We start from the raw sequence: 15,961 nt of genomic DNA on the forward strand, positions 1-15,961 counted from the left end.
GTCCCAAACAGGATAAACCCAAGGCAAAACACCCCAAGACGCATACTAATCAAATTAACAAAGACCAAACACAAAGAACAAATATTAAAAGCAGCAAGGGAAAAACAACAAATAACACACAAGGGGATTCCCATAAGGATAATAGATGATCTTTCAACAGAAACTCTTCAGGCCAGAAGGGAATGGCAGGACATATTTAAAGAGATGAAAGAGAAAAACCTACAACCCAGATTACTGTACCCAGCAAGGATCTCATTCAAATATGAAGGAAAAATCAAAAGTGTTACAGACAAGCAAAAGCTGAGAGAATTCAGCACCACCAAATCAGCTCTTCAACAAATGCTAAAGGATCTTCTCTAGACAGGAAACACAGAAAAGGTGCGTAAGCTCAAACCCAAAACAACAAAGTAAATGGCAACAGGATCATACTTATCAATAATTACCTTAAAAGTAAATAGGTTGAATGCCCCAACCAAAAGACAAAGACTGGCTGAATGGATAAAAAAACAAGACACCTATATATGCTGTCTACAAGAGACCCATCTCAAACCAAGGGACACAAAGAGGCTAAGAGTGAAGGGCTGGAAAAAGATATTTCACGCAAATGGAGATCAAAAGAAAGCAAGAGTAGCAATACTCATATCAGATAAAATAGACTTTGAAATAAAGGCTGTGAAGAGAGACAAAGAAGGACACTAAATAATGATCAAAGGATCAATCCAAGAAGAAGATATGACAATTATAAATATATATGCACCCAACATAGTGAAGTGAAAGTCACTCAGTCATGTCTGACTCTTGCAATCCCATGGACTGTAGCCCGCAAGGTTCCTCTGTCCATGGGATTCTCCAGGCAAGAATATTGGAGTGGGTTGCCATTTCCTTCTCCAGGGATCTTCCCGATCCAGGAATCGAACCCATGTCTCCTGCACTGAAGGCAGATTTGTGACCCCGTGGACTGTTATAGTCCATGGAATTCTCTAGGCCAGAACACCGGAGTGGGTAGCCTTTTCCTTCTCCAGGGGATCTTCCCAATCCAGGGATCAAACCCAGGTGTCCCACACTGCAGGCGGATTCTTTACCAGCTGAGCCACAAGGGAAGACCAGAGTTAGTAAAGTTACAGCAGAAAATGTGTTTGCTAGGAGAACAAAGAACTAGAGCTCCAAGCATCCTTACCTTGTCCTGAAGAATCCCAGTCGAGCCCCTAAGATGAAAGGTTGTTGCCGAATCACGCAAAGACACCAGAACTCTTGGCCTCCGGAGGAGAAGAATTCAATCTGGGGCCAGAGACGAGGCTTGATCACTCAGAGTTTTTGTGTAAAAAATTTTTATTAAAGTATAAAGGAAACAGAGAAAGCTTCTGACATAGACATCAGAAGGGGGCAGAAAAAGTGCCCTGCACCCAACATAGGAGCACTGCAATATGTAAGGCAAAGGCTAACAAGCATGAAAGGGGAAATTAAGAGTAACACAATAATAGTGGGAGATTGTAATACCCCACTCACACCTATGGATAGATCAATTAAACAGAAAATTAGCAAGGAAACAGAAACTTTAAGTGACAAAATGGACCAGTTAGACCTAACTGATATCTATAGGACATTTCACCCCAAAACAATGAATTTCACCTTTTTCTCAAGTGCACACAGAAACTTCTCCAGGATAGATCACATCCCTGGGCCATAAATCTAGCCTTGGTAAATTCAAAAAAACTGAAATCATTTCAAGCATCTTTTCTGATCACAATGTGGTTAAGATTAGATGTCAACTACAGGAAAAAAACTATTAAAAATTCCAACATATGGAGGCTAAACAACACGCTTCTGAATAACCAACAAATCACAGAAGAAATCAAAATATGCATACAAACGAATGAAAATCAAAACACAACAACCCAAAACCTATGGGACTCAGTAAAAGCAGTGCTAAGGGGAAGGTTCATAGCATTAGAGGCTTACATCAAGAAACAAGAAAAAAGTCAAATAAATAACCTAACTCTACACCTAAAGCAACTAGAAAAGGAAGAAATGAAGAACCCCAGAGTTAGTAGAAGAAATCATAGAAATTAGAGAAGAAATAAATGCAAAAGAAATAAAAGAGACCATAGCAAAAATCAATAAAGCTAAAAGCTGGCTCTTTGAGAAGATAAATAAAATAGACAAACCATTAGCCAGACTCATCAAGAAACAAAGGGAGAAGAATCAAATCAACAAAATTAGAAATGAAAATGGAGCGATCACAACAGACAACACAGAAATACAAAGGATCATAAGAGACTACTATCAGCAACTATATGCCAATAAAACGGACAACTTAGAAGAAATGGACAAATTCTTAGAAAAGTATAACTTTCCAAAACTGAACCAGGAAGAAACAGAAAATCTTAACAGACCCATCACAAGCACAGAAATTGAAACTGTAGTCAGAAATCTTCCAGCAAACAAAAGCCCAGGACCAGACGGCTTCACAGTCGAATTCTACCAAAAATTTAGAGAAGAGTTAAACCTATCCTACTCAAACTCTTCCAGAAAACTGCAAAGGAAGGTAAACTTCAAACTCATTCTATGAGGTCACCATTACCCTAATACCAAAAGCAGACAAAGATGCCGCAAAAAAAAAGAAAACTACAGGCCGATATCACTGACGCAAAAATCCTTAACAAAATCCTAGCAAACAGAATCCAACAACATATTAAAAAGATCATACATCATTACCAAGTGGGCTTTATCCCAGGAATGCAAGGATTCTTTAATATCCGCAAATCAGTCAATGTAATACACCACATTAACAAATTCAAAGATAAAAACCATACGATTATCTCAATAGATGCAGAGAAAGCCTTTGACAAAATTCAACATCAATTTATAATAAAAACCCTCCAGAAATCAGGAATAGAAAGAACATATCTCAACATAATAAGAGCTATATATGACAAACCCACAGCAAACATTATCCTCAGTGGTGAAAAGTTGAAAGCACTTCCCCTAAAGTTAGGAACAAGAGAAGGGTGTCCACTCTCACGACTACTATTCAACATAGTTTTGGAAGTTTTGGCCACAGCAATCAGAGAAGAAAAAGAAATAAAAGGAATCCAGAGTGGAAAAGAAGAAGTAAAACTCTCACTGTTTGCAGATGACATGATCCTCTACACACAAAATCCTAAAGACTCTTCCAGAAAATTACTAGAGCTAGTCAATGAATACAGTAAAATTGCAGGACATAAAATTAACACACAGAAATCCCTTGCATTCCTATACACCAACAAGGAGAAAACAGAGAAATTAAGGAAACAATTTCATTCACCATTGCAATGAAAGAATAAAATATTAGGAATAACTCTACCTAAAGAAACAAAAGACCTATATACAGAAAACTATAAAACATGAATGAAAGAAATCAAGATGACACAAATAGATGGAGAAATATACCATGTTCATGGATCGGAAGAATCAATATAGTGAAAATGAGCATTCTACCCAAAGCAATCTATAGATTCAATGCAATCCCTATCAAGCTACCAACGGTATTTTTCACAGAACTAGAACAAATAATTTCACAATTTGTATTGGAAATACAATAAAACTCAAACAGCCAAAGCCACCTTGAGAAAGAAGAATGGAACTGGAGGAATCAACCTTCCTGACTTGACTATACTACAAAGCTACAGTCATCAAGACAGTATGGTACTGGCACAAAGATAGAAATACAGATCAATGGAACAAAATAGAAAGCCCAGAGATAAATCCACGTACCTATGGATACCTTATCTTCGACAAAGGAGGCAAGAATATATAATGGAGAAAAGACAATCTCTTTAACAAGTGGTGCTGGGAAAACTGGTCAACCATTTGTAAAAGAATGAAACTAGAACACTTTCTAACACCATACACAGAAATAAACTCAAAATGGATGCAAGATCTGAACGTAAGACCAGAAACTATAAAACTCCTAGAGGAAAACATAGGCAAAACACTCTCTGACATAAATCACAGCAGGATCCTCTATGACCCACCTCCCAGAGTAATGGAAATAAAAGAAAAAAATAAACAAATGGGACCTAATTAAAAGCTTTTGCACAATGAAGGAAACTAAAAGGTGCAAAGACAGCCTTCAGAATGGGAGAAAATAATAGCAAACGAAGCAACTGACAAAGAATTAATCTCAAAAATATACAAGCAGCTCCTGCAGCTCAATTCCAGAAAAATAAACAATCCAATCAAAAAATGGGCCAAAAAACTAAACAGACATTTCTCCAAAGAAGACATACAGATGGCTAACAAACACACAAAAAGATGCTCAACATCACTCATTATCAGAGAAATGCAAATCAAAACCACAATGAGGTACCATCTCACGCTGGTCAGAATGGCTGCTATCAAAGTCTACAAACAATAAATGCTGGAGAGGGTGTGGAGAAAAGGGAATCCTCTTACACTGTTGGCGGGAATGCAAACTAGTACAGCCACTATGGAGAACAGTGTGGAGATTCCTTAAAACACTGGAAATAGAACTGCCATATGACCCAGCAATCCCACTGCTGGGCATACACACTGAGGAAACCAGAACTGAAAGAGACACGTGTACCCCAATGTTTATTGCAGCACTGTTTATACTAGCCAGTACATGGAAGCAACCTATATGTCCACTGGCAGACGAATGGATAAGAAAGCTGTGGTACAAATACACAATGGAATATTGCTCAGCCATTAAAAAGAATACATTTGAATCAGTTCTAATGAGGTGGATGAAACTGGAGCCTATTATACAGAGTAAAGTAAGTCAGAAAAAAAACCCACCAATACAGTATACTAACGCATATATATGGAATTTAGAAAGATGGTAATGATAACCCTATATGCAAAACAGAAAAAGAGACACAGATGTATAGAACAGTCTTTTGGACTCTGTGGGAGAAGGCAAGGGTAGGATGATTTGAGAGAATAGCACTGAAACATGTATATTATCATATGTGAAACAGATCGCCAGTTCAGGTTCCATGCATGAGACAGGGTGCTCAGGGCTGGTGCACTGGGATGACCCTGAGGGATGGGATGAGGAGGGAGGTGGGAGGGGGGTTCAGGATGGGGAACACATGTACACCCATGGCTGATTCATGTCAATGTATGGCAAAAACCACCATAATACTGAAAAGTAATTAGCCTCCAACTAAAATAAATAAATAAATTAAAAAAAAAAGAAAGTTAAGCACCGAAGAATTGATGCTTTTTAACTGTGGTGTTGGAGAAGACTCCAGAGAGTCCCTTGGATTGGAAAGAGATCAAACCAATCAATCCTAAAGGAAATCAGTCCTGAATCTTCACTGGAAGGACTGATGCTGGAGCTTCAATACTCTGGCCACCTGACGTGAAGAGCTGACTCATTGGAAAAGACCCTGATGTTGGGAAAGATTGAAGGCAGGAGGAGAAGGGGACGACAGAGGATGAGACGGTTGGATGGCATCACTGACTCAATGGACATGAATTTGAGTAAGCTCTGGGAGTTGGTGATGGACAGGGAAGCCTGGTGTGCTGCAGTCCATGGGGTCGCAAAGAGTCGGACACAATGGAGGGACTGAACTGGACTACACCTCCAGAAGTCTGCACTCCTCCTAGCAGTACATGCACAAAACAATCAGCTGACACCCCAGGTCTGCACACTGACTGAGGGATGCCTCACCGGGGAAGGGGCCTCTTCCAGACTCTAAAGTTCCAGAACAAACCACAATCTGAAAGAAAGGAATGGGGTCTGAAATGGTAACTGCCAAGACACCAGGGCCTTCCGCCTCAAGGAATTCAGAGGGACCCCTGCCTCATACACTTGGCAGGGAGATAGGAAGGGGACTGTAGCCACCAAGGAGGCTACAATATGCTCTCTGTTCATGAGCAGAGGAATGAAGAAGAGGGCTGGGTTAATGAGGACTTCAGTGAAGAAACATAAAGCTAGCTGCCAAAGGACTGCATTGCACAGAAGTGGAGAGATATCAGGTGACACAGGAAAGATAAGGCTATCCTGCTCTGAGAATGGCCCTCACTCTCCACAGGAGTCAGGAGGTCAAGGGGACCGAAGAGTCCTCCATTCAACCTCCACACTGCATACCCCCCACTACCTTCCAGAAGGGGGCTCTCCAGACCTGCCCCACGGCCACTACCCCAGAACAGGAGCAGTCTGCACTGTGGCTGTCCCTCCCTACCAGCAACTTCCTACCAACATTTAGACCCAAGCCCAGTGGACTCCGCCATATTAGAACCAAAGAGCAGGGCGTTCCTGGCGGTCCAATGGTTGGCTAAGATCCACGCTTCTGGCCGCAGGGGCTGCAGTTCGATCCCTGGTCAGGGAACTAAGATGCTACATGCCACACAGGCAAATTAAATAAATAAATGAAAACAGCAGAGAAAGGGGACATACGTAAAACTATAGCTGGTTGGAGTCACTGTACAGCTGAAACCAACACAACACCGTAAAACAGTTTTCCTCTGATGAAAAATTTTTAAAAAGCTAACAAAGAAAAGGCAGGAAAACGGCACCAGAGCAGAAGGCCCCCCGCCCTGCTGGCCTCTCCTGGCCACCGCTCTCTAGTGTCCCTCTGCAGCCATGCCTCCCTGAAGGCCCATCTCCTTCACTGCTGGCCCCACCCTGGCTTCCCCACGCCATGCCACAACTGCTCTTGCAAGGTCAAGGGTATCCTGCTTGTTGGAGCCAAAGGATATGATGCAAGCCTCCTCTCCTGATCACTCTCCTTCCCTCCCCTCTTCTCAGCACCTGTCCTCACTGCCCACCCACCCCTGCCCTGCTAGTGCCCCTCTTTCAGCTAACAGGATCACTCCCTGGGACCACCTCCCCACCCACATCCAGATCCTTCCCTCCTGCTTGAGACTTTCACTTGTGCTTCACTGCACATAGGCTGCTCCTAGCAGCCCACGTCTCAGGCCACTGCACACACAAATTCCAGTGTTCACAACAAACTCATCTGCCTGCCCTGGCCCCAACCCCCAAGCCCTCTCTTCCTGCGTGTGCTCGGTCTCAGGGAAAGGCAAGGCCACCACCAAGCCAAAACCCACATTCTTCCTCAGCTCCTTCTCCTGCCCCACAGCCCCTCAGCGAACCACAAAATCCTAAGCCCACCTTCCAATGCCCTCTTGGGTCTTCCTTTCTACGCTTGCTGAGCACCCTTGCTCAGGCTACCATCACCTCTCACTGGGCCCTCCCAACCACGGGGACCCCCCTACTCTGGTCTCTGCACCAGTCAGTGATCTGTGGAAACCACTTAAACAGGGTGCCACGCTCTGCCTGCAGCCACCGCCCTGGTGGTCAAGACTGGCCTCAAGCAGAAAGATGGCAGGGGCAGGATGGTACCCTCCCCTGCTGACTCCAGGGCAGCCCGGCAGCCACACAGCCACGAGAACCACCACTGCCTCAGAAAATACCGTAATACCTGGAGATGGGCACTTGCTCCGGGGAGGCTCCTCTCCCCAGAGCAGGGCTGCAGGGCTACATTCTGAGGAAACCAGTAGAAGCACCCAGAGATTCTCCAGTGGAGCAGCCAGAGCTGCCCATAAAAGTCTCCCACCCAATCCTGAGAAACAGTAGGAACAGTAACTGCCTAATTCTTTGAAACCCAAGCCTCTTGCAAGGATTAAAGGAGATGGTGCGTGAGGGTGGCCACTAGTGCGTGGCATACAGCAGTGCTAATGGTCATTAAGGCAGAGCTTTGCCTCCCTGCCCTGACAGTCCAGGGGCTCACAGGGAACCTCCTATGGGATCCTGGGACCTGGAGACTTCACAGCTGTCAGGAAGTCATTATGAGGGGCCCCGCTCACTTCTCGGCCTCAATTATGCAGTCTTTGTGGTCAAGCTCATTCTAAGTCCAAAAGTGTCCCCAAAGAAGTTCAAGCATGATCAAGCCCAATTACCGAGAGGGAGACTGTAGGGGAACCCAAACCCTCACAATGGGAGGGTCTCAGTTTTCACCTGAACCGGGGTGAAAGGAGAGGACAAAATGTGGAGTTAAGAGAACTTGAGCCCTTACTTGGGTTTTAGTTTTTTGTTTTTGTTTTTTTTAAGGAAAGGGAGACTAACTGGTCTCCATGATCAAGTAGCTTCTGGTGAAATCAAAGTGGAAGCTTCTTTCACACTGCAGGAAGTACTGATCAATCATTCCCTTTTTACTGACCTTAACAATGATGCCCTGGAAACATCACAGGTTCAGCTAATTTGGTATTATACATGTGCAAACAACAGCGTCCAGGTATCTAGACCCTATACTCTATGTTCTTTCAGTTTCTACCCGAGTCTGGTCCTGCCACAAAGCCCAAGCCCACAAAAATGACCCGATAAAGAGCTGGAAAGTTAAAGTACACATACCTCCCCAAACTGGGTGCCTGCCCGGAAAAGATTTTTATTGTCTATAGTTCTGTCATTTTCGGAACGAAAGGCTTTAAATGATATTTTTCAAGATCATTCGGAGCTACAAAACCATCATCTTCATTAAAAGAGTGCTCAGAGGCCTCCCTGTCGTCCACCGCGTTGGGACCTTTCCCCAAGGCTTCCCTAAACCCCACTCCTTCTCTGGGGGGAGAACGCTGACATTCGCGTCCCCTCCGCGATTCCCCAGCAGTTACCTCGCTTGAACTCCTCCAGGACGGCGTCCAGCTTGGTGTCGTTGAAGACGAAGTGGAGTGGGTGATTGTAGAAGCGGGTGATGGTGCTGAGCGGCGTGCAGTCTTCGGGGTCCACGAAAGCCAAGTCCTTGAGGTAGAGCATGTCCACGATGTTGGAGCGCTCGTCCTCGTACACGGGGATGCGCGTGTGGCCGCTCTGCATGATGCTGGCCAGGACGCCGAAGTCCAGCACGGTGCTGGCATCCAACATGAAGCAGTCCTCGAGGGGCGTGAGCACGTCCTCCACTGTCCGGCAGGGCAACACGCCCTTGCTGAGATCGCTGTAGGGGTCGCCGCCGCCGCGCGCCAGCTCCAGCACGCGCTCGCGCAGCCTCCCTGGCCGCGCCGCCAGCTCCAGCAGCTGGCCCACCGGCAGCGCCACGGGCAGGGTGAGCAGCACCGCCAGGCGGCTGAGGATCAGCGCGCGCGGCGCCAGTGCCAACGTCCAGCGCCCGCTCACGGCAGCCGGCACCACCTCGCCCACCAGGAACAGGAGCCCAGCGCTGCCTAGCACGGCGGGGACTGCGCGCTGGCCGGCCGCGCGGTACAGCAGAACCGCCAGCGCCGCCTGTGCCAGGCTGGCCAGCAGCAGCAGCGCGCCCAGGGCGCAGCCCGCCCAGCGCCGTGCAGGCTCCAGGCGCCGCGCCGCCGCACGCTCCGCCTCCGAGCCGCTCTCGCGCAGCACCTGCACCTCGGCGGGCGCCAGCGCCAGTGCGCTCAGCTGCAGGCCCCGCGCCAGAGCCGCCAGCGCCAACAGCCCCGCCGCCCCCAGGCCTAGAGCCCAGGGCGGCGCCTCCTCCTCGGCTGCCGAGCCGCCCGGCTCCACACGCACGGCCAGCAGCGCCGAGTGCGGGCGTGCGGCCTCGGCGCGCAAGCGCAGCAGTGCGCGCCACTCGCCCGTGAGGGCTGCCGCCTCTTCGGCCGCCGAACCGCCAGGCTCCCCGCGCACCGCCAGCCGCACAGAGTGCGGGCGCGCGTCCTCGGCGCGCAGGCGCAGCAACGCACGCCACTCGCCCGTGGGGGCCGCCGCTTCGTCGGGCGCCGCGGCCGGCCCGCCCTCGGGGCAACCCGCCCCCTCAGGAGCCACCCAAGACCAGGAGCTGTTGGAGAAGCCCGAGCCGAAGAGGCGCAAGCGGAAGGTGGCCTCCGGCGCTGCCCGCACCTCCCCTTCGTGTGCCCACCCCGCGCCCGCCGCTCCGTCCTCCTCTAGACAGACGCCCAGCACTCGCGGGTCCGGCGCCGCCTCGCCGGCGGCGTTGCCCAGGCAGAGCGCGGCGAGCAACCAGCCTAGCCGACCCGCCGCCGCCGCCGCCGCCATCGCCTGCTGCCCCCTCTCGGCCTCCCGCGCAGCCTACCTCTCCGCCTCCGCCGAGCCAATCGTCGCCAGCCCTGGAGTCTCCTCAGCCAATAGGCGGCGGGCGGGGGCGGGCCCCAGGGTCGGACTAGGCTGCGCCGGGGAGTAAACAAGCGGCGGCGAGATCCCGGGGCGGGCCGGGGGCGTGGGGCTCTTGGCCCTGTGGGCCTGGGCCGCGGCAACCGGAGGACGCTGGGCGGCGAGCTGGCCCGCTCTCCGCGGGCGTCTGGTTCCCTCCGGCCGTCCCCAGCGCCGGGAGGCCAGGCCCGTACTCTGGGAAGTCCCTGGCTCGGGACTCGGGCCGCCGAGAGGAGTGGCGCTCCTGAAACTGCAGCTAGAGTATTCAACGAAGGGAGATGGTCCGTTTTCTCAGAAACCAACGACCCAAACCTCGAAGAGGGCTAAAAGAACCGGCGACTGGGCGTCGGAAGCTAAAGCTTAAGTATTCCTTGATCGCGCGCGACTCTGCTATGAGTCTGGGACGTAAACACACCGTCCCTCCTTAGGTGAACTTGCACCCTGCCAGAGAGAACGAAGAACGTAAACACACGAAATCACTGCCTCATTGGATCCTTGCAGCTACTTCGTTGTTAATACACTTTACCAAAGAAAAGTGAACACTACTCGAGCACAGATGATGGATTCCAAAGCGACCAGCCTAATATCCTGTAGCCATCCCAGCCACACTAGGAGTTGGCATCTCTGTCAGGAATTACTGTATCTGGTCACTTCACTTCTAGCAGAGGATCCTTGGAAAAATAATTCCTAACGACGAACAGGAACTATTCAAGAGGATCCTCCCCGGATTGTTGTTTTAGAAGACTGTATGGTCCTTGACAGTATGGAATGTTCCTCAACCTGTTATATGTGAACTTTACCTGGTTGGAAGGAAATGGACAAGCTAACAAGACTTCTCTATAAGTGTGCCGACAAAATGGTTTTTTTTGTATTTTCTACATTTTAATCTATTTTCAACCTTCCTAACATAAGTAGACTGATGACTATCCATATGAGTGTTATTTAAAATGGGCTTTGCAAGGACTGTATAGAAACACATATGTTGTCATGAAAATACTATTAAAAAGCTTAGGCACTGTGGTCACAATTAAGTGAAATATACTTGTGTGGAAGGTAATGTGCAAAAATGAGTAAACCTGTGGTGAGTGACCAACATAAGTATTGTGTGAAAAATTCCAGAATAAGCTGCCAACAGAAGCAATTATGACCTTTGACCCTTTCCACCGGACTGGCATGCCTCTTTTGAAAAAATTTAATAATAGACTCAGTCCCTTTGGTTTACACTTGTCTCCAAGTCCAGATAAAAATGCTAACAGAGATAGAATGGACAACATGCTTGAAATGAGCTACATGCCTGAAAAGTTAACCAGCAAAGAACAGTTCCAGAGGCAAGGTGGGAAAAACGCCAAGTACCTCTACACAGGGCTCTGACCTGTGACTTTTCCTCTGGGCTCAGGCTCCCTTGGAAAACAACCTTGTAACTTATTTTGGCAGGGAAACCTTTAGATAGAACAATCAGATCACACTGGGAAAACACAAATGATGATTTAAACCATGAGACCCAAGGATCCAGCACAGGGCAAACAAAGTTGCCCATGAATGACCTATGAACAACATAGGTCCCACACCACTTTCCCAGCTTCTCTCTTCCTTGGCTCTGCACCATTCTTTGGTCCATTATTGCAGCATCGGAGGAGACACTTGTCACCAGACTTCCAGGTCCCTCATGGGTGATTTTCCTTTCTGGCCATTCAGCTCAAGACATTTCCATGTTTTATCAAAATATTTATTCTTGAGTTTTAAACCCATAACTATTGTCTGTGACCCCTGACTGACTCCTGCTTCTCTCTCACGTCTGTATACATCACTTCCTCCAGCCAGTTTTCCTCGATCATCTTTACTAGGTTCAGTCAAGGTTATAGGAGCAGCATGCTCCCCTCCAATAAAATCCGGTACTTAACTTCTGGTAAGGCCCATTCATTCGTTCATTCAACAAGTATTTCCTGCATCTGGTGCCTGCAGTGCACCAGGTACTGCTCTAGCATTGGGACTGCAGTTGAAATAACAAATACCCTGACCTACTGGGGCTTAAGCTCTAGTGTGAGGACAACAAAAAATACACAAATCCTTATTTTAATACCTGACAGTTAAGTTCGACAGAGAAAAAAACAAGGCAAGATGAGGAGACAGACAGAGGAATGGGGGCCAAGCTCTTTTGGGTGGTCTGATGGGGGAAGACTTCTTCAAGGAGGTAGCATTTGAACAGAGGCTTAGATGAAGCGAGGGGTGAGCCTCACAAAGACCTGGGGGAATAATCCAGGTGGAGAAGACAGCCTGAGGGGTTGGTGGCATGCAGCAGAGGCTGAAATGTGTGTGGGACAGATGGATGAATGAAATTTATTCTTGCCCACCTATACACAAGACTCTGCATTTGTTATTCCTTTTATCTGAAATGTCCTCTTTCCTTTCTGCCTACCCAATGCCTAACATTCCCCGCAGTTCCCCTCTTAAGCCAGGCTTCCTTGAGCCCCTGGCCTGGGCGCACTCGATTGTACCCACCGGCTGAGGCACCTGGGGGCGCTGTGGGAGTCTGCCCGACTGAAGCCTCCGGAGTGGATATGCAGTGAGGTCCCTTCCAGGTGGGCTCTCCAGGGGTGGGCACTCCAACTTGGAGACCACAACCAGCCCCCAAGTCTGGACCGAGAGGCAACGGCTGTTCTTAGACAATGCAATCATAGTTTTAGATCAAGCACCTTTCTCCTTCAGCCCCTAGAGGACAGAGGAGGGGCAATTTGCCCATTCCAGCTGTCCCTGACCCTCTGGTTTCCATTTTACTGGATTCGTAACGGTGGCAGTTGAGCACACTTGCCGTATGGGTCTAGCAGCAGCTGGCACCCTCTAGCTCCTGTGACAACAGCCTTGATTATGTTTTTGTAAGTTACATGTCCATTTCATTTTTTTTTTTTTTTTTTTAAGTGCTAAACAGTCCCAGGATGCTTGTCTCTTGCCCTGTCATAGCCAGGGACAGCCACTTCAAGCTCTGTGACAGGACCTGAGCTCAGACAGGCCAACTGCAGGCTCGCCAAGATTTATCCGTATTTCATTTTTTTATTACCAATCAAAAATAAATTCCATATATCGTTTAGCAAATATTATCATTGTTTTGTGACAAAAGACACAAGAGTCATAACAACAAAACTCCCCGAGAGTCAAAACTCATAACAATGCCAAAATAATCACAAAAATATACAAATTAAAATCTTACGCAAAATAAATACGAGTTACTTGCTACGGTGCCTGTGACTCGCCTACCCACATGGAGGCCTGCTGTTTGCGGAGGTACCCCCTCCATGGGAAGACAAGCAGGGCTGGGCCAGGTCCAGGGTACGGCTCAGCCCAGGAACCAGAGGCTGGAATAGGGAATGAGAAATTGCACTGGGAAGAGGAAGTCATCGGACCAGTAATATTTGGAAATAACCATGACCCTCTGCAAAAAGTGATTATAAATGGGGACAGGGAGAGGTGGGGAGGAGGGACCATCTCTTGAGAGCATCTGTGTGTGCAGAGAGGTAGCCGTGGAAGTGTGTGTACCTGCTCCATGGACTTCACACACAAACACTAGGTTCAGGCAGTGGGTGGGCTCAGGCAGCACTCAGACCCCAGGAAAACCATACTGCAAGCCCCCATGTGGACGCGGAGAGCAAGCTGCTCCTGGAGAAAACTAAGGGGTTTCCCTGGACAGGGCACGAAGGTCTGGTGTCTTCCTTATGGCCGAGAACCCAGAGGTGTCACCACCTTCTCCCCAGACTTGTGGGAATCACTTCTGTCACTGGTGAGGCCTGTTACACTGACCAGGGCCCAGCATGCTTGGTGCAAGGCATTTCCCGGGCACTGCCAGCAGAGCACTTGGGGTACCCGGTCTCATAGGCTGAGGAAAGACGTGAATAAACAACATGCGGGAAGGCCTGCAAGGCTCCCTCGTCTGTTCCAGGCCCCCCAACCAAAGGGTCAAAGCAGACCTTGGTCCCACAGCCTCCCCGACAGTGGGAAGCCTGCTGCTCAGGGAGAAGGTGCAGGACTGCAGATGGGGCTGGGGCACCCAGGGCTTCAGCAAAGACCAGGATGACAGCTCACATTAGGATCACACACGTGAGTAGGACGGGGCTGCTGGCTGGGTGCGTTCTAGATGGAAACCTCCTTTCCCGGGTTCTGTAAGTGCGTGAACAAGGTCAGGTGAGCCTCGGCCACAGAGGAAAGGGCATGAAGAACCGACTTGTGTTGGCTTCTTACACGTCCTCCTGACCTCAATCCCCAAGAGACACTGGGGTTTGGGATTAGAAGCAGGAAATCTGGAGAGAAGGGCTTTGTGGGTCAGTAATGAGACTTGACTTTGGCTATGGGGTGGGAGGGGGATGAACTGACTGCTAACAATGTAGATGCTCATGACCAAGTTCCCTCCTGGCCCCGAAAAGAGCATCACAGGTAAGCCCCTGTAACACAGACACTCTCCCCAACAGGGGAAAACCTTTGGTGAAACTGAGGGCAGGGCCTGGGGAGCAGTCTGGTTAGCAGTCTTAATGGTGTGAGACCCCGCCTAATACTTGGGAGTCAGTCCCACGGCAAGGGGAGAGCTGTCCAAAGGGGTGGACGTGAGGCAGACTGTGGGGACAGGGCTGAGAGGCCTCGGCCCAGCCCAACTCACCAGGAGACCCCATCAGCAGGGTTCTAGGAGGTTCCTGGGTCCAGCGATTGACAGGAGGAGGCGTGCTCCTCTCCAGCTGGGACTGTCACCTCCCTGACCAGGGTTCCCAGAAAAATCCCTTGGCCTCGGTGACGACAGGTGAGCCTCAGCGTGCGTCCAGGCAGTTGTTCTCAGCGCTATTTGGTTCTCTGCTTCCTGGGAAGAACTGTCTTCTCTCCCAAGAAGAAATCTTCCTCCAGGAGACTGCAGCGGTGCCATCTCTGGAGGACGTGGAAGAGGAGTAGGGAGAGTTGGCTCCCTGAGTCAGGGATGCAGCCAGAAGGTCACAACTGGGAGCACACTATGGCTATTGCTTCCCGGGGTGAGAAACCCTACCCCTTTTAAAGTTTCTGTGGAAAAAAAATTGCTTTTAAAGTTCCTTAACCCTGTCTTCCCTTCCCCCTGACATTTAAAAAGAGGTGCAATGAGCTGAGTTTAGGAGCGCTCCTGGTCGCCGGTATACTGCCCCACGGTCCGGGGCCGTGCAACTGCCACCTCCGAGCTGTTCAGAGGACCCTGTCAGAGACCAGGTCCCCCTCAGGCAGGGGACCCTCTGGCTGCTCAGTCAGACAGGGTAACTGTACCCCTTCCGGCCTAACAGGCCCCCTGTCTTCTTGTGGGCCCACTGGGGAGGCCCCCGCGGGGCTGGCGGGGGACCCCGGGCCCTCCTGTCAGATGGCGCTCTCGTGAGATGTTCGGTGCAGCAAGGAGTTGCGCTCGTTCAGCAGGTTCGTGGTCTCGTCCGCCGCCGGCAGCTCGGCCTTGTCAGCTGAGTTCTCGGTGCAGAGGGTGCACCCGTCCAGGGGGAACTGGGGGCAGTTCTCCATGCGTGAGGCCAGCAGCCCATTCTGGTACTGTTGCCGGGTGATCTGCAGAGGGGTGGGCAGGGGTGGGGTGGTCACTGAGAGCAGGGTTGGGGGGCCAGGGAAACGTGGCCGGGATGGAAGCTGAGTCCAGGAAAGAGGGCATGACCCAGGGCAGAGGGTCTCAGAAGCACCCCCCACCAAAGAGTGAGAAGCCAGAGTAGGAAGGACACACATCCCAGGTCCGGGTCCACCGTGCTGGACCTGCGTGTGCCGTGTGTTAGCTTCAGTCATGTCTGACTCTTTGCAACCCCATGGACTGTAGCCCACCAGCCTCCTCTGTCCTTGGTATTCTCCAGGCAAGAATACTGGAGTGGGTTGCCATGC

At 49.5% G+C, this 15,961-nt stretch overlaps 2 protein-coding genes across 5 annotated transcripts in view; both read right to left on the reverse strand.

The window, feature by feature from the left end:
• CNNM3 (cyclin and CBS domain divalent metal cation transport mediator 3) overlaps positions 1–10,224 on the reverse strand; it is a 30,647-nt gene extending 20,423 nt beyond the window's left edge. Inside the window, exon 1 of one of the 3 annotated variants that reach the window (XM_065929774.1) lies at positions 8,620–10,224. In XM_065929774.1, the coding sequence (XP_065785846.1) occupies positions 8,620–9,976 (1,357 nt within the window). In that variant the 5' untranslated portion in view covers positions 9,977–10,224. The remainder of the gene's footprint in view (positions 1–8,619) is intronic. The other 2 variants (XM_065929773.1, XM_065929775.1) reach the window with 2 other exon arrangements.
• A 2,448-nt stretch (positions 10,225–12,672) lies between these two features.
• The window catches only part of CNNM4 (cyclin and CBS domain divalent metal cation transport mediator 4), a 36,920-nt gene continuing 33,631 nt past the window's right edge, over positions 12,673–15,961 (reverse strand). The window contains exon 8 of one of the 2 annotated variants that reach the window (XM_065929779.1): positions 12,673–15,640. In XM_065929779.1, the coding sequence (XP_065785851.1) occupies positions 15,443–15,640 (198 nt within the window). In that variant the 3' untranslated portion in view covers positions 12,673–15,442. The remainder of the gene's footprint in view (positions 15,641–15,961) is intronic. The other variant, XM_065929780.1, reaches the window with a different exon arrangement.

The sequence above is a fragment of the Muntiacus reevesi genome, chromosome 3, assembly GCF_963930625.1.
Source record: "Muntiacus reevesi chromosome 3, mMunRee1.1, whole genome shotgun sequence".
NCBI classification, from domain to species: Eukaryota; Metazoa; Chordata; class Mammalia; order Artiodactyla; family Cervidae; genus Muntiacus; species Muntiacus reevesi.